The 18,750-nt window shown below is 44.2% G+C and overlaps 1 protein-coding gene across 1 annotated transcript in view; it reads left to right on the plus strand.

Moving 5' to 3' along the window:
• CFAP47 (cilia and flagella associated protein 47) overlaps positions 1 to 18,750 on the plus strand; it is a 1,083,264-nt gene that overhangs the window by 346,265 nt on the left and 718,249 nt on the right. Inside the window, 2 exon segments of the mRNA XM_030202357.1 lie at positions 2,884 to 2,965; positions 10,420 to 10,560. Coding sequence (XP_030058217.1) covers positions 2,884 to 2,965; positions 10,420 to 10,560 — 223 coding nt within the window.

Consider the following 18,750-nt stretch of genomic DNA (forward strand, 5'->3'; position numbering starts at 1 on the left):
AGAAAAGATTTTATGCCAGCTTTAGTTTTGCATAGTAAATATATTTATGGTTTATATAGATCTATGTTCTTGTCAGAGTGAATCTAACACATTTACAACACTCAGGGCCATTTTTTTCCAGGAGTAGAGCACTTTTAATGAAAAGCTGAACTGCTATAAAAATGCCTACGGTACATACTCATTTACTTCAGGAAACATCCAAATACAAAATAAATTGTCTTAAATCATTACTGAATGTAAAAGCGCTGTTTGCTTTAAAGGAAAGTTTAGTTCAGCCTGTGCTTTTGTGCGCTGTCATGATTTAGATGAGAAGTCATAGAGATGCAGAAAAAGACCATATGGGATCAGTATAGTCTACGTGTCCATACCAACTGCTCAGCTCTACAGCTGAGATGGACATGGGGAAGCCACTGCTTGCCCCGGGATTGCTAGCATGGAATGTTGCTACTAATTGGGTTTCTGTCAGGTACTTGTGACCTGGATTGGCCAGTGTTGGAAGCAGTATATTGGGATAGATGGACCATTGGCCTGACCCAATGTGGCTATTCTTATGCTATGTTCCTTGTCTCTCACTCAGAGATCCTTGGTGCTTGTCCCATGCTTTTTAAAATTCTGATAGCATCCTCATCTCCACAACATCCATTGTACTGTGTTCCACATACCCCTTCTGCAAAGAAGTATTTCTATAGATTACTGAGTCCAGAGGCAGCATCACATCTATTTTGTTGGAGGGGCCAAAAATCTCTCTCCCCCCCCCCCCCCTGAAAAAAACAATTCTCATCCCCATCCCCAAGCTCTCTAATTTCTGATGCTGTTTTGGGCAAAATATTGGCTAGGACATGTTCCCAGTGGTTCAGCCCGTTCCACTGCCTTTGCCTGAGTACCCCTGAGGCCTGCATTATGTGCCTCTATACCACAGAGCTAGTTAAACATCTCTATCATAGTTCTCCCCCCCCCCCCCCCCCCCACACCGCCTTTCTTCAAAAGGACACATATTGAGATCTTTAAGTCTGTCGTTGTATGCACTATAATAAAGACCACTGACCATTTTAGTAGCCCCTTTAGTATTTGACCTACTTCATTCTGTTTATTTCTTTCTGAAGCTGAGTGTCCAGAATTGTATTCAGTATTCTGAGGTTTCACAAGAGACTTCTGCAGAGACACTATTACCTCCTTCTTGCTTTTTCCATTGTCTTATCTGTTTGCCAGTTTAAATCATCAGATATATCATATATACTCATGTATAAGTTGAGAAAGACTTTAAAATGGCCTCATTGAAACAGGGTTGTCTTATCTGTGGGTCATTTTTCCCTCTCTGTCTGACATCTTCCCTCTTTCTTAACCCACCTCTCCACTCACAGTCGGGCATCAGTAAGAGTAGTTGGCTTACAAGGACAGCTTTTGTCCAGATATAACTGTGGAGTTTTTTGTAATGATAGATGATTATTGTGAGCCACCTATATTTTGAAGGCTTGCCTTACAGGTAGGTGTGTCTCCTTTTGTTCACTGAGGTCTTTTTTCTCCACTTTTAAAGATTTGGGCGATCCTTCTGATACAGATCATTTATGTAGAATTCGATATTTTTTGATGTGTGATTAGTATTCTACAGATTCCTTGGAAGTGTAGTAATTGAAATCACCCATTATTACACTGTTGCCCAATTTGCCAGCTTTCCTAATTTCTGTAAACACTTCTTCATCTGTCTGTTAGTTCTGTCCTGGCGGATGGTAGTACAGCCCTACTAGTATACTCCTTCCCTTCACAGATAGAATTTCTATCCATAAGGATTCATCGCTGTTATCTGTTTCATGTAGAATGTTTCGTTTGTTTGACTCAATTCCCTCTTTAACATATAGCGCAAACCCCCTTTCAATTTGATCCACTCTGTTGTTTTTGGTGAGCCTGATAGCTAGGGATTCCCATCTTTGAGAATACAACTGGCTTGCTTGTCCTCGGAGAAAGCGAAGTTACTCACCTGAGCAGGTGTTCTCCGAGGACACCAGGCCAAGTATTCTCACAAACCCTACCACCTCCCCTTGGAGTTGAATTCTTTAGCCATATTACCTGACTGAGGGACCCATGCTCGCACGTCAGGCGGGAAGGCACCAATGCACGCGCGGTGTGACACTTCTAAAAACTTCTACAATCTTCTCACTAGTCAGTGTCCACACCAGGCTGAATCGCCCATCTATGAGAATTCTTAGGTTGCTGTCCTTGGACAACACCTGCTGCAGGTAAGTAACTTTGCTTTATTCGAACACAGGCCCCATTTTATGTAGTGGGACCTAATTACTCATGATGTATTTAACAGCATTAGCATGTGTAATGCAGTTGCACACTTTAATAATGCTAGCTTCATTTTTAGTGCATATGTGTGGTGTGGTGGTGAGGGGGATAATTCTATTAATGATCCACATATTTATAGACATCCCATTCTACTTTCCTTTATAGAGTACTGGCAGAACTGGGTATATGCATGCCTATAATACAGGCACAAGCACATATGCCTGCCGTAGAGCTGGTGTAAGTGCTTCCAGAGATATGTGCGTAACTTTTCATGTTCTATAAGTTATGCATGCAAGCGTGAGTCCATCTGTGCACCAACCACACTCCTATGTCTACAATGACCTATATAATATGCGCTAAAGAAGACATTTATATTTACGGAATAGCGCTTAGCTGGATTTTTGGCATTTGCACCCACACACCATTGTTCTAATCATGTTCTTGTGTAATTGGCGTGAAAGTTTATCTCCTGCTCTTTAAAATTACTTCCTAAATGTTAACATTAAATTTGAAGTCTAAATTGAGGTGTGGATTTATTTGCAGTGTTTTCCCTTTGCATAGAATATTTCATATGCTTTATAATTTCTTTTATTGTAGAAGCCAGGGAGCGTCCCTTCCTCATGTTCTGCCTGAATTTCTTTTTGACCCTCACGACTACAAGAAATGGATGGAACTACAAGTAAGACCAGTGACTTAGCACAAATATCATTCATGTACAACAGAGTTAATTATTACCAGAGGATTGGAGAGTGACCAGGTTTTAAAAAGGGCTCCGGAAGTGAGCTGGGAATCTGTAGAGCTCATGTTGGAGACGGGATGCAGGGCTTGATTCGCCTTAGTCTGACTCAGCAACACTTTTCTTATGTTTTTATCATCACTACTTTATCCATGCAACTAGGACAAACAACAGTAGAATACTTTACTTGTGACCCTACCAGGACCCAGGACTGTAGCAATCTATAGTTACACCCTGTGCAACTTGCCCAACTGGAGCCTCGCCTGCTTCACACCCCAAAAAAGAGGAGATGGTGGGCTGAGAGCAATTTTTGTACCTCTCCATTTTTGCGTACTGTGTGGCTGCCCTACTTGCACTGCCATTAGTACAGTGCTGGGTCCTGTACTAAGGAAGTAAAGGCAGAATGTGAAATAGAAGAGATGTACAATATATGTATCACTCCTAGGCATCCCTGTGGTTTGTTATGGAGTTAAGTGCAAAGCACCAGAGGGAATCGACAACACAGCGTCAAGAAGACCAATAAAGACAATGATGTCAGCCGAAGAAGTGGGACAAAAATAGCAGCTTTATTGGACAAACTCAGACTACCTGACACAGTCCGTGTTTCAGCAAGCTTGCCTGCATCAGGGGTTGTTCTTAGGAATATGGTATAGTTTGTAGGATGTTACTGTCACGGTCCTACTGTGGCTGCTTCGGGTCTGGAGCACTTCTTTTCTCCGGGTGCATGATGGAGCGCTGACCTTGGCCCTGCAGACTTACGGTTCCTGAAAGCCTTGGCTCCTGAAGTCTTATTCCTGAAAGCCTTGTTCCTGAGGGCATTGCTCCTGTGAGCCCTGCTCCAGTGCAGGGGCTTAGCTACGTGGGGCCAGGGGGGCATGGGCCCCCGTAGATTTGACCCTGGTCCCCCCTCTGCCAACCCCTTCGACCCCCCCCTCCCGCCGCCAACCCTCCCCCGCTGCCACCGCTGTCGGGGGAGGTTTGGCGGCTGCTGGAAGGAGAGTCGAAAGGGTTGGCGCTGGGGGGGCTCAAAGGTGGTGGTGACGGCGCTGGGGGGGGGGGGTCAAAAATAACGGTGGGGGTTCGGCAGCACCGGGGGGGGGCTAAAATGTGCCCCCTCACCTTGGGTTTTGGACCTCCTCCCCCCCCCCCCCCCCCGCCAAAGTCTGGCTACACCCCTGCTCCAGTGAACCCTATTCCTGAGGGCCTTGCTCTTCTGAACCCTGTTCCTGGTTCCTGTCAGAACTGTGTTCCTGACCAGCCGAGCCCTGTTCCTGGTTCCTGCCAAGCCAAGTCAAAGAAGAGAGCACAGCTAGGCCTTCAAGACTGAGACAACAGGAGTCCTTTATTTATAGAAGAACCCACACGGGCCATGTTTCGGCGTGCGAAACACCTGCCTCAGGATCAGAGGAAGCATATTTTATTTGAGGACCCAACACGGCCTGTGTTTCAGCAAATGCCTGTTCCGGGGGTCAAGCATTAGTCCCAGCAGAAGAAAGTTTCCTGTGTTAATTCTGCAGTCACAGTTTCAAACAAACAAATTTGTGCGTTCTGCAACTCAAGCAGCGTATCATCAAAATTAAACTCCCGCACTTGTGCAAGAAAGTTTTGACCAGTGTAATGACATCAAAGAGTATTCAAATGAGATGGTGTCCTACATATGGTTTGCGTTACTGTTTCCCTCTGGTCTGCTTTCTCTGCAACTTTCCAATTTAGACAAAATTCTAAATTCTGTAAAACAATATGTTATATTTGGGTCAATTATATAAAAAAAACATATATCTATTATCTATATCTATATCTCTGAGGCAAGAGACCCGCAAAATTCATATGGTACTACCTGTATATTGAAACTATAGAAACACAACAAATGTCACCTAGCAAAGAAATACAAATTCATAAAAATCTGAACAGAAATTGATGACCAAACACAGATACCAAGCTGCTTTTAGTGGTGATCTCACTCAATAGTGTTACATTTGGATCTTGAATAGTTACTATTATTTATATAAAGTTTTTTTAAAATCTACTATAAATAGATACTCACCTAAGACTTAGGTCCTCTTTTATCAAGCTACACTAGCCGTTCCCACATAGCAATGCCAATGCCAATTCCTCCCATCGATTCTGACCATGAAATCATTTAAACATTAAACATACTTTAAAATGAATCCTAGAATCAATCTTAAGCCAATGTAGCTTGTTCACCAGGGATGTGGCCTTATGAAATTTCCCCCTATTAGAGATTAACCTTGCTGAAGTGTTTAGCAATAATTGAAGCCGCTTCCTTTGTTGCATATTAATAGAGCAATACAAAGATTTACAGTTATCCATTAAAGGTAATAATATTGCTTGGGCTGGTGTCCAGAAACTAGAGGGTCTTAAGGAAGAATATATTGCTCTCAGGGGTCCTTTTACTAAGGTGCGCCGAAAAGTGGCCTGCGCTGGTGTACACCTGCGTACAATGCCAATTACTGCTCAGTTAGCACCGCATGCTGGAAATTTTCCGTCTTGCTTAGTGGGCGAGTGTAAAAAATGAAATTACCACCCGGGCCAAGTGGCAGCTCTGAATTGGCGTGTGTTGGATGCGCATAGGCGCCTACATGGCTTAGTAAAAGGCCCATCATTCTTCTTAGGTTGATCAATAGAAATAAAACAAAATAAAAGATGGAAAAGAAAATCTTCCTGTCTCTCACCTATCCACCCCATCCTGTTAGACTGCCACTGAAATGCTTTGATTTTTCACTTATATATACTGTCATCTACCAACATTTGCTTATTTCCGATCTGACGAAGAAGGGCAACCTTCGAAAGCTAATCAAGAAATGTATTGTTATGTCCAATAAAAAAAGGTATCATCTTATATTTTATTTTGTTTTATTTCTATTGATTACCTTTAAAAGTGGACTAACACGGCTACCATACCTCTCTTCTTAGGTTGAGAGAGAACTTTTTAACCAGTACATTCACCTGGTCCTCGAAGGTTAATCTTGAGTCAAGTATGATTCCTAGTACCCTGGACTTGGCTTCAAATTTCAAAGAAATTCCAGAGCTGAAAACAATTGATTTTTCCAAAACCTGTTGCTGATTACAAAACCATAACAGCTTAGTCTTTTTAACATTCAGTTTAAGAAAATTGGACCTCGCCCAGATTTCAACTATTGAAATACAGTATAGCTCTTTACAGCAAAGAGAGCTTCGTCTATGGAATCGTGTTCTGGACAAAGTATAAATATGTCATTTGCGTATGAAAGAGAATAGACATTTTTACTTTTCAAATAATCTCCTAAAGGACTCATTGGAGAGCCCAGAGGGACCCTACAGGTAGACTGCCAACTTTCCAATTTAACCCTGTTTTTCAAAACAGAATATTATCTATTTTATAAGGAACAGAAAACCAATTAATGATTGTACCTCCTATTCCCATTTCACTTAATCTGCTTAAAAGCATATCATGGTTGACAGCATCAAATGCCACCAAGATGTCAAATTGAAGAAGTACAACAACTTTTCCTAAAACTAGGTATATTCTTGCTTTAGAAACTAATGTGAGTAACATGGTCTCCATACTATGCATCATATGGAAGCCATGTTGTGAAATATGTAAAAAAGATGAGTTAATAAGATATTCTGAAAATTGAAAGTTAACTATAAATTCCAAAAGTTATGCAATCCACAGAACACTATCAACCTGTCTGAAGTTGTCCACATTAGTAAGATCTCCTTCCATATTTTTGGGAATAGGTGTTAGTATTATCTCAGCTACTTCTACTGCGTACATTCCTTCTTGTAAAGCTGTATTAACAAATCCAGTGAACTATTTTAGCATAGGAGTAGGCAGAAAGCTGGGCAAATATCCAAAGAACAGCTATTCTTTGACAATTTCTTTATAGCTAACGAGACAGTCTTCAATGAAACTTGAGAAAAGCTATTCTAACATCTGTCTGCAGGAATCCCTATCGTTGAGTCTTTTATTATTTCAGTTGATATCTCTCTGACCTTAGCCTTATCTTGCTGAATTGAAGAATGAATATTATTAACTTTAATCTGAAAGTATAATTCCAGTTTATCTGCCAAAGGTTGTACTTTTTCAGGTACTATAAACACTCTGTTTGTACAGGTTAAATTCTGATAAATCTTAAGTAAGATCTTTGAAGAGTTATTTGCTTCCTGTATCTTTGCATCATAATAGGAAATGTGTATATCTCTTATAGCCCTCTTATAATGACTTCCTTTTAGTTCATCCTCTTTGAACTTCCTCCGTTTATGCTCTAAAGATCTACATTTCCTCCTCATACCTAACAATGTTTCTATAAACTAAGGATTGGTTACTTTTTTTCTTTACTTATTTTCGTGCAATGGAGCTAGTGTATTAATAACAGATGACATATTTAACCTCCATGTCTCCGCCGTAGTTTGAGCATCTTGAAAAACTAAATTAAACTTTGAAGAAACCTCTTTCCAAAAATGATCACTTACTGGGTATTTCTGACCCATATAAGAACATAAGAAAATAAGAATAGCCATACTGAGTCAGACCAATGGTTCATCTAGCCCAGTACCCTGCTTCCAACAATGGCCAATCCTGGTCTCATGTTTTACCACCAGAATCCTGAAGAGTAGGAAGATTCTATGCTACCAATCCTGGGGCAAACAGTGGCTTCTCCCATGTCCATCTCAATAATAGACTATGGCCTACAGCAGCGAATTCCAGAGCTTAACTGTTCTTGGAATGAAAAATTATTTCCTCCTATTTGTTTTAAAAATATTTCCATTGAGTGTCCCCTGGTCTTTGTACTTTTTGAAAGAGTGAAAAATTGATTCACTTCTACCCATTCAACACCACTCAGGAATTTGTAGACCTCAATCATATCCCTCCTCAGCCATCTCTCTTCCAAGCTGAAGAGCCCTAACGTCTTTAGCCTTTCCTCATATGGGAAGAGTTCCATCCCTTTTTATCGTTTTGGTCGCTATATCTTTTTCTGTGATATGGTGACCAGAATTGAACACAATACACAAGATGAGGTTGCACCATGGAGCGATACAGGGGCATTATAATATATTTGGTCTTATTTTGCATCCCTTTCCTAATAATTCCTATCATCCTATTTGCTTTTGTGGCCGCTGTTGCATACTGGGCAGAAGATTTCAGCATATTGTCTACAATGACACCTGGATCTTTTTCTTGAGTCCTGACTCCTAAGATGGACTCATGCATCAGGTTACTATGATTTGGATTATTCTTCCCAATGTGCATCACTTTGCATTTGTCCACCTTAAATTTCTTCTGCCATTTGGATGCCCAGTGTACCAGTTTCCTAATGTCTTCCTGCAATTTTTCACAATTCACATTTTTTTGACAACTTCCAGTAGTTGTGCGTCATCTGTTGAGAAACATTTTCCAGGCGACTACATATTCGAAGACGACAGTGGCCCATGCTATCGAGCAAAAGCAGTTGTTGACTGGTAGAAATTCAAGATCTCAATCTTCAATAGGACAACCCAGACACCAGACTTGAATCGAATCAAGAACACGTGACATGGAAATATCCAGCGGCATCCTGCATCAAAGAGAGCTGACAGGGGGCACCCACTACAGCCTGGAATCGAGTGTTTACCTGCTAAAATCTCCTAAAATTGGTCCATTGAATTGCCAGGAAAGTGCAAGGCCATCTGCAAGATTAAAGGCTGACTTATCAAATACTAGCCATCACTAACACACACCCAAATGGCCATTTTCTTGCCACATTACAAAACAAACAAACAAACATGTAGTTCTCAAATGGTTGCCAAAAGGTAGGTACTGGGTTGATGCGTGCTACCCATAAACTCTGAAATGGCAGTTACTGTAGATAGGAAGAGGATATTTGCTGCATTGGATGAATGGGGTGGATGTGGTGGTAGGCGATATTGTAAATCACTTTGGCTTGGGGAAGAAGTATATAAACTGACATAAATAAATAATATAGGAGGAGTGGCCTAGTGGTTAGGGTGGTGGACTTTGGTCCTGGGGAACTGAGGAACTGAGTTCGATTCCCGGCACAGGCAGCTCCTTGTGACTCTGGGCAAGTCACTTAACCCTCCATTGCCCCATGTAAGCCGCATTGAGCCTGCCATGAGTGGGAAAGCGCAGAGTACAAATGTAACAAAAATAAAATAGATACTATTGGAGATTCTACATGGAATGTTGCTACTATTTGAGGTTCTGTTGCTGCTATTGGAGATTCTACATGGAATGTTGCTATTCCACTAGCAACATTCCATGTAGAAGGCTGCGCAGGCTTCTGTTTCTGTGAGTCTGATTTCCTGCACGTACGTGCAGGATGTCAGACTCACAGAAGCAGAAGCTTGCGTGGCCACATTGGTAATCTGCAAGGGCCGACTTCTACATGGAATGTTGCTAGTGGAATAGCAACATTCCATGTAGAATCTCCAATAGCAGCAACAGTGGAGGAGTGGCCTAGTGGTTAGGGTGGTGGACTTTGGTCCTGGGGAACTGCGGAACTGAGTTCCATTCCCACTTCAGGCACAGGCAGCTCCTTGTGACTCTGGGCAAGTCACTTAACCCTCCATTGCCTGCCGAATTGAGCCTGCCATGAGTGGGAAAAAGCGCAGGGTACAAATGTAACAAAAAAAAATAATAATAGCAAGAGTTCTCTTTGTGAAATTCTTTAAATCCATTTCCTCCCTTAAAGCTCAAGAGGTTAAGTTTTTGCAGCCAGTGCAAACAAAGTACATGAAGACCAGAAAACAATCTTCAAAGGAAGCTGTCCGAGGAGTTTCTTTTTCAAAATCCCGGGTGCTGCAGTGCTGCTGTTTCCTTTTAACCTACACATGATGCAGTTGCAAAGTCCGGGGTTTAGGAGAGTAAAGGTCAGGCAGGGGCATTTGAAAATGAATTCCCTGCCCTTGCTGGTCTGTGATCACCTCACCCCTAAGTACATAAGTACATAAGTAATGCCACACTGGGAAAAGACCAAGGGTCCATCGAGCCCAGCATCCTGTCCACGACAGCGGCCAATCCAGGCCAAGGGCCAAGGCCTTCCTCTTTCCTTCATGCACACAGCATTTTCCCTGCTGAAGGCTCAGGGTAGATTTTAAAAGGTCTTTCTCCTGGAGGTGAACTCCCCTTTAGCTGCAGCTATTCCTTTCAAAACTGACCTCCAAACGTCCCTTTACTTGATTTTAAATATATTCTTGCTCCTTCCATTGCACTCCTCAGTGGCACTTATTAGCATCGTTATGCTAGATAACGTAATCCAGATGAAATGCCAACTTTGCCTGTAAAAGTGGGATCTTATTTATACTGTATTAATGTTTGCATTGCCATATTAAGCATTCCGAAATAGAGTATTTATGTTCATCTATAAATCTCATGGGTTTTTTTCCCACTTTTAAAGGCGCAAAATAGAGAGAAGGAGAAGACTAACATAAAGACTCCAATGAAAACTGAAGAAAAAAGTGTCATTGATATAGATGACCACATGTTTGAATCTGTCAGCAAACGCGTGTGGACAGACGTGTTACTCCAGGTGTACAAGGTGAGTGCTGTTTGTTTACTTATAAGTACATAAGTATTGCCATACTGGGAAAGACCAAAGGTCCACCGAGCCCAGTATCCTGTTTCCAACAGTGGCCAATCTAGGTCACAAATACCCGGCAAGATCCCCCAAATGTACAAAACATTTTATACAGCTTATCCCAGAAATAGTGGATTTTCCCCAAGTCCATTTAATAACGGGCTATGGACTTTTCCTTTAGGAAGCCGTCCAAACCTATTTTAAACTCCGCTAAGTTAATCGCCTTTACCACATTCTCTGGCAACGAATTCCAGAGTTTAATTACACGTTGAGTGAAGAAACATTTTCTCCGATTCGTTGGAGATACTATGGAAGAATTTTGTCAGAACTCACCTTTTTGAGGGGTCCTTTTCCTAAGGTGCGCTGAAAAATAGCCTGCGGTAGTGTAGGCACGTGTTTTGGGCATGTGCAAAATCATTTTTCAGCGCACCTGCAAAAGCTTTTTGCTGAAAATGGACATGCAGCAAAATGAAAAGTGCTGCGCATCCATTTTCGGTCTGAGACCTTACTGCCAGCCATTGAACTAGCGGTAAAGTCTCACGCGGTAACCGGGCGGTAATGACCTACGCACATCAAATGCCACTTGGCGTGTGTCCGATACGTGCATCTGAAAATAAAAGTTTCTACCAGTTCCGCTTTTGCTGCTATTCCTTTCCTAATTAGGAGTGCTACCCCCCTCTTCCTGCCGAGGCTGAATATACTTCTCCCACCCAGGATCGCTTTAATTTATTATGTTCAATTTCTGTCAATCTAGTCTCCTGAATGCATGCAATATCAGCACCGTGACGCCTTAAGGCTGATAAAATTGTGAAACGTTTCACTGGTGATGTTACCCCTCCTACATTCCATGTAATGAAGCGCGCTGTTTTAACCTGTGCCATGTTTGTCCTTCCTGCCCATTCTAAGCTGCACACTTTCCCCATCCACTGGACCCTGGGGGCCCAGCCCCTCCCCAAGGTCCCCTCTCGCCGTAGGATACACATATGCAGACCGGCCTAGTCTGTTCCGTGATCGAACTCTACTCTTGTGAAATGACCCCCCCCACCCCCCCTGCTCCCTCCCCTCCCATCTCTTCTCCCCCCTTCCCTCCCCCCCTCTTCCCACCCCATGGAATCCTAGGATCCTCTGCCACCCCACTTACACCCCTCTTCTCGATACCCTCCAAGTCCTCCCTAAAAGAAGGGATTTCTATGAAGTCTCGGACGTGCCACGCCCCTGATCTCCCCCCCAGGAGCCAGCCCTAGCCTCTGCCCTAGTCTCCTGTTCCATGCCTGTTCTTGCCCCATTCCCAGATACCTTTTTATTTAACGATTTAACAACTGAACAATTATATGTCTTTTGTACAACAAACATCCTGCCTTAAACAATCATACTAAGAGGTTAACGTTCCCTCTGGTGGTTTATGTCCCCTGTTACCTCATCTCAGCGGGGAGAGCCACCAACTTCGCTGGGTCTTACAAGCTCTACCTCCTTTCTCTCAATTATTTTTGTCCGATGTAATATTTTCTGTTATGAATTTTATTGCTGCACCTGGCGTACTATGTATGGTCCTAGCACCATTATGTAGGATTTTTAACTGTGCTGGGTATAGCAGCATGAAGCGTGTCCCCGCTTCTGAGAGTGACTTGCAAGCGGGCCCAAACGCTTTACGCCACGACTGTAAAGCTACGGAGTAGTCCTGAAAGATCTTAACTGGTGTCCCTTCATAGTTTAAGTTCTGCCATTTCTGGCGTGCTCCTTTCAATATTTCAACTTTATGCATATAGTTATGTACTTTTACCATTACCACTCTGGGTCGGTCCCCTGGGTTCTCTCTCCTTCTGACCCTATGCACCCTCTCCAGACACAATTGGCCCAAGCTGTCCGATAGCGCCAGTTCTGTTTTTAACCATTTCTCAAGCAATGGCCCGAGCAGCGAATCTGGCAGGGTTTCCGGTATACCCACGATCCTTAAGTTCAATCTCCGGGACCTATTCTCTAGGTCGTCTGTGTGTTGGGCTTGCTCTTGTACTTGCTTCTTCAACTGCGCCATCGTGTCTTTATAGCCTGCTTCACTGTCCTCCACCACAGACATCCGCTGCTCCAGTTCCTCCGTTCTCTGCTTCGTTTCCTCCAATCTGCTCTTAAAATTGGCAATCTGTCCCAACAGGGATTGCAGCTGGGGTTCTAAAGCTGATTTAACCGCTTCCATAAGCTGGGTTATCTGGGACTGAGTAAACAGCCGCTGGTTCCGGGCTCACCACCATTTTGTTTTCCTCCCCTCCTCGTTGCTTTTCTGGCTCTTTTTTTGTTGTTTTACCCGGCATAGCCTCCAAACTCCGCACCAGGTATCTGTGCATAAACCAGTACTGTTTAGTCACTTTTGCGCCGTTTGCCGGGCACTATCGTGGTCTGTAGCAGGCCTTACCGGGGGGGGGGGGGGGGGGAATCAGGGAGAGCAGCGAACCTGCGACTGCTCTCCTCAGCACATCTTCCGAGACCAATAAACCCCACTATTTGATGGCGCAAAGTCACAATACTGAGAATTGAAAATATATTCTCCCCGATATTCAGTTGGCAGCAGTCGGCATTTATTTTAATCGCTGATCATCGCCGGCTAAACTATTCGCTGATATTCAGTGCTGGGCCATGGCTGGGCACCAGCACTGAATATTGGGGGATAATTTGGGGTTGGCAGACTGCCAGAATTTATGTGGGCCTTATTGATATTCAGCCGGAGCCGCATAAGAGATATGTGGCCTCGGCTGAATATTGGGCCGGGGCCCGCATAAGCTTTGTTTTTTTCTTTTGTTGTGTTAAAAAAAGCCCTTGAGCCCCCTCCCACCCCCCAACAATGGTGCTCTTTCCTTCCCCCCTTCCCCCAGCCCGTTGCAAGAATCCCTCCCAGCCATCTATATAGGCTCTGGTGGATGTGGTCTTTGGGGGCAGCAGCACAGGTCGCTTCCTCCTGCCCCTTGTGGCTGCTGAAGGAAAATGGCTGCCACAACCTTTCGTGGCAGCTTGTGGTACTACACAGTATTATGAGAGGTCGCAGCAGCCATTTTCCTTTAATGACCGTAAGGGGCAGGAGCGAAGGGCCTGTGCTCCTGCCCCCAAAACCCACCATGGACTACCAGGGCTACAGGTAGGCCCAGGGGGAATGCGTACCTGGATGGCTGGGAGGGAGGTGAGGGTTTCTTGCCGCGGGTTGGGGGAGGGGGGAAAGAAAGAGGGCCATTGTCGGGGGTGCAGGAGGGGGCTCAGGGGGCTTTTTTTTAAACCAGAAAAGCCCTCAAAAAACAAAAGTTATACAGGCCCCGGCCCGATATTCAGTGCTGGGACCTGCATAGCTAGGCCGACCAAAGTTAGGACAGCTTAACTATGTGGGTGCTGGCACTGAATACTACTGACACCCGCATAACTCCGGGTTCCTCCCTGATGCTGCCCCCGTCCCACCCCTGAGTTGCTCCTTTTTTTAGTGGCAGTCAGAAGCAATTTTCAGCAGCACTGTCTGCTTTAATGCCACTGAATATCGGGGGGGGGGGGGGGGGTAGGCGGAGACAAGCGATTTAAGTGGACAGGAGCCTCTCCTACGTACTTAAATCACTTTAAATATTGACCTCACATATTGTGACTATTGTTTCACTGTAAAAGGAGAGGTATAATTGTTGAATACTTTATTATCACAAATTTTAGACAGTAAGGTGTTAACTACTACTACTATTACTACCGCTTATCATTTCTATACTGCTACACAGATGCAGTGGCGATCCTTGGTCGGCTGCCACCCGGGGCGGATCGCCACTGCGCACCCCCCCTCACCGGGTGCAGCGGCGTACCCCCCAGGTGCAGCACGACACCCAACCCCAGCACATCAACACCACCCCCCAGGTGTATTCTTACCTGCTGAGAGCAGTCACGCAGCTGTCTGTTCCGCTGGTTCCCTGCTCTCTCTGCCCCGGAACAGGAAATAACCTGTTCCGGGGCAGAGGGAGCAGGGAACCAGCAGAGCCGACAGCTGCACGGCTGCTTTCTGCACCCCTCCAGCGGCGTTCACCTGGGGCGGACCGCCCCCACCGCCCTGCTCTCAGTGCGCCACTACACAGATGTACACAGTGCTGTACACTACATAAGTACATAAGTAGTGCCATACTGGGAAAGACCAAAGGTCCATCTAGCCCAGCATCCTGTCACCGACAGTGGCCAATCCAGGTCAAGGGCACCTGGCACGCTCCCCAAACGTAAAAACATTCCAGACAAGTTATACCTAAAAATGCGGAATTTTTCCAAGTCCATTTAATAGCGGTCTATGGACTTGTCCTTTAGGAATCTATCTAACCCCTTTTTAAACTCCGTCAAGCTAACCGCCCGTACCACGTTCTCCGGCAACGAATTCCAGAGTCTAATTACACGTTGGGTGAAGAAAAATTTTCTCCGATTCGTTTTAAATTTACCACACTGTAGCTTCAACTCATGCCCTCTAGTCCTAGTATTTTTGGATAGCGTGAACAGTCGCTTCACATCCACCCGATCCATTCCACTCATTATTTTATACACTTCTATCATATCTCCCCTCAGCCGTCTCTTCTCCAAGCTGAAAAGCCCTAGCCTTCTCAGCCTCTCTTCATAGGAAAGTCGTCCCATCCCCACTATCATTTTTGTCGCCCTTCGCTGTACCTTTTCCAATTCTACTATATCTTTTTTGAGATACGGAGACCAGTACTGAACACAATACTCCAGGTGCGGTCGCACCATGGAGCGATACAACGGCATTATAACATCCGCACACCTGGACTCCATACCCTTCCTAATAACACCCAACATTCTATTCGCTTTCCTAGCCGCAGCAGCACACTGAGCAGAAGGTTTCAGCGTATCATCGACGACGACACCCAGATCCCTTTCTTGATCCGTAACTCCTAATGCGGAACCTTGCAAGACGTAGCTATAATTCGGGTTCCTCTTACCCACATGCATCACTTTGCACTTGTCAACATTGAACTTCATCTGCCACTTGCACGCCCATTCTCCCAGTCTCGCAAGGTCCTCCTGTAATCGTTCACATTCCTCCTGCGACTTGACGACCCTGAATAATTTTGTGTCATCGGCGAATTTAATTACCTCACTAGTTATTCCCATCTCTAGGTCATTTATAAATACATTAAAAAGCAACGGACCCAGCACAGACCCCTGCGGGACCCCACTAACTACCCTCCTCCACTGAGAATACTGGCCACGCAATCCTACTCTCTGCTTCCTATCTTTCAACCAGTTCTTAATCCATAATAATACCCTACCTCCGATTCCATGGCTCTGCAATTTCTTCAGGAGTCTTTCGTGCGGCACTTTGTCAAACGCCTTCTGAAAATCCAGATATACAATATCAACCGGCTCCCCATTGTCCACATGTTTGCTTACCCCCTCAAAAAAATGCATTAGATTGGTGAGGCAAGACTTCCCTTCACTAAATCCGTGCTGACTTTGTCTCATCAGTCCATGTTTTTGTATATGCTCTGCAATTTTATTCTTAATAATAGCCTCCACCATCTTGCCCGGCACCGACGTCAGACTCACCGGTCTATAATTTCCCGGATCTCCTCTGGAACCCTTCTTAAAATCGGAGTAACATTGGCTACCCTCCAGTCTTCCGGTACTACACTCGATTTTAGGGACAGATTGCATATTTCTAACAGTAGCTCCGCAAGTTCATTTTTTAGTTCTATTAATACTCTGGGATGAATACCATCAGGTCCCGGTGATTTACTACTCTTCAGCTTGCTGAACTGACCCATTACATCCTCCAAGGTTACAGAGAATTTGTTTAGTTTCCGACTAAACATGTATGAGACAGTCCCTGCTTCATAGAGCTTCCAATCTAAACAGGACAAATAAGGGATTAGGGAGTTACTTATGGTGGGAAGAACAGACATGGGCCCTTAACAAGTGAAAAGGAATTAGGAGTTAAAAGCAGCCTCAAAAAGGCGGACCTTTATCCCAGTTTTTTGAATATGGCTAGAAAAGGAGCTTGACGTACTGACTGAGGAAGTCTATTCCAGGCACATAGTGCAGCAAGATATAAGGAACAGAGTTGGCAGTGGAGGAGAAGGGTACAGATAAGAGAGATTTACCTGATGAACAGAGTTCCCGGGGGAGGGAGTGGGGAGTGTAGGGAGAGATACTGAGGGTTAATGCTATAAAAAGCTACTTAGTTTTAGGTTCCAAGAACACGCATAATTCTCAGTAATCTAGTCACCTCTGTGCATATCTGAATACATTCGCACGTAAATGACCATTTTCTGGTCACGTGGTATTCTGTAAGAACGCGCCAGTACTTGATATGGGTGTTTGGGCACAGCATAGTTGGGTTGCACATTTACATGCAGAAATGATTTATTTATAGATTAGGATTTTGCGACCTCTGCATGTAAGTGCTGGATTTTTCAAAATTGATTATCCAGGGGGTGCGTATTAAAATATGCACATGCTGTTGTAAAATAGGAAATAATGCCTAGAAATGCCCCCTTCAAAACTGTGCCTTCCATGATGACACACACATGTAAATAATAGCTTTTCTAAAGCTGCTTTAGACATGTCGGAGCCATTGATACGCATAAATCCGCTATGTAGACATGCAAATGCCATGTAACCTTTCTAAAATAACCTTCGTAAGCTTCTCCTCAACTTTATTCTGGCAGTAAAGAATGTAAGAATTTAAGTAATGTGAAGAAAGCAAACCAGTGAGATTGTGGCAGAATGATATATTGTGCTAAAGGGGTGAAACTCAGCACATCATCAGTGATAATCAATCACCTCCTTTTTGCTGTCGCTAATTGTTTTTCATTGGTATGAGCAGCTTTGATGCCTTACCAATTGTTGCTTGACTTTGTGATGCCATTTCTAGTGTATTGCCAGACTGGTCAGTATCTCATTTCATGTTGCTATAATTACATTTTCCTGGTTACTGTTAATAGTATAGTGCACTTATGCAAAATGCTGAACAAGGAGTTACTGAGTAATACGTGCAGTAGTGATAACAGAAGTGTTATTTGTACTTTTTTGGATTCTTCAGTGGGAATTTTTGGGGAAGTTAAATCATACAATTGCTGTAAGAACTTAAGACGTGCCATGATGGGTCAGATCAAAGGTTCATCGGTTCCAGCATCTTTGACCTTCAGAGTAGCCAATCCAGGTCACTAGTTTGTGGCAGGATCCCAAGACAGAGATCCGTTCATTATTGCTCACAATCAGAGATAAGCCCAAGACTATGGGGGAGATTCTGTATATGGCGCCTAAAAAATTGGCATCGAAATCTGTGCCGACCAAGCGTATTCTATAATCAGTGCCTAGATTTAGGCGCAGATTATAGAATATGCTTAGCTCATATTTCAGCGCCTAAATCTACATGCATCCATTTACACCAACGAAAACTTTTTTCTTTATTTCTTCTATTTCTTTTAAATTTTTTTATTCCCGTAGTTTCCTTTAGTGTTTTTTGGCCTATTATTAAGTTTACTTTCTTTTCGACGTGGCCGGCCTTTCCCCTTTTGTGTCCTTCTCTTTTTTGGCACAATCACGTCGTTTGATTTCGCCGAAGTCGTTTTTCCTTCCATGTCATCGAGGACACCCAGTGGCTTCAAACGTTGTACTCGGTGCAATCGGACCATCTCAGGTACCAATACCCATGCCTGGTGTATCCAGTGCCTTGGGCTCGACCATACCCATCTGCTTGTAGTCTGTGTCTTTGTATGAAGAAACGGACTCAAGTGTCTCGAGAAGCCCAGCGAGAAAAGCTTTTTGGGGCTCGGTCTGGTCCCATCGGTACCGAGGTCGGTGGCGTCGGAGTCGACATCAAGAGGAGCATCGACGTCGGAAGGAGAGGTAATGGCTGCCCCAAGACCACCACATGCTGGGAGCAGTGAGGCGTTGAGTGGGTCTCCACCTGCCTCGAGGCCTCCTGTTATGCAGGCCCCCTGGAATCGACCTTCGTTGGACCCAGCCCTGAGGAGACGTGAGGATTCCACGTCCTCATCGGTATCGAGGAGTCTCAATGACGTGCGTCGAGTGAAGGCTGAGAAGCACCATTATTGTTCTCCTTCGACACACGGTGCTGGGAGCTCCGGGGCATCGAGAGAGTCAGCACCTGAGAAGCGTTGGCATCGAGAGGACCCCTCC

The sequence above is a fragment of the Microcaecilia unicolor genome, chromosome 4 (assembly GCF_901765095.1).
Source record: "Microcaecilia unicolor chromosome 4, aMicUni1.1, whole genome shotgun sequence".
Classification (NCBI taxonomy): Eukaryota; Metazoa; Chordata; class Amphibia; order Gymnophiona; family Siphonopidae; genus Microcaecilia; species Microcaecilia unicolor.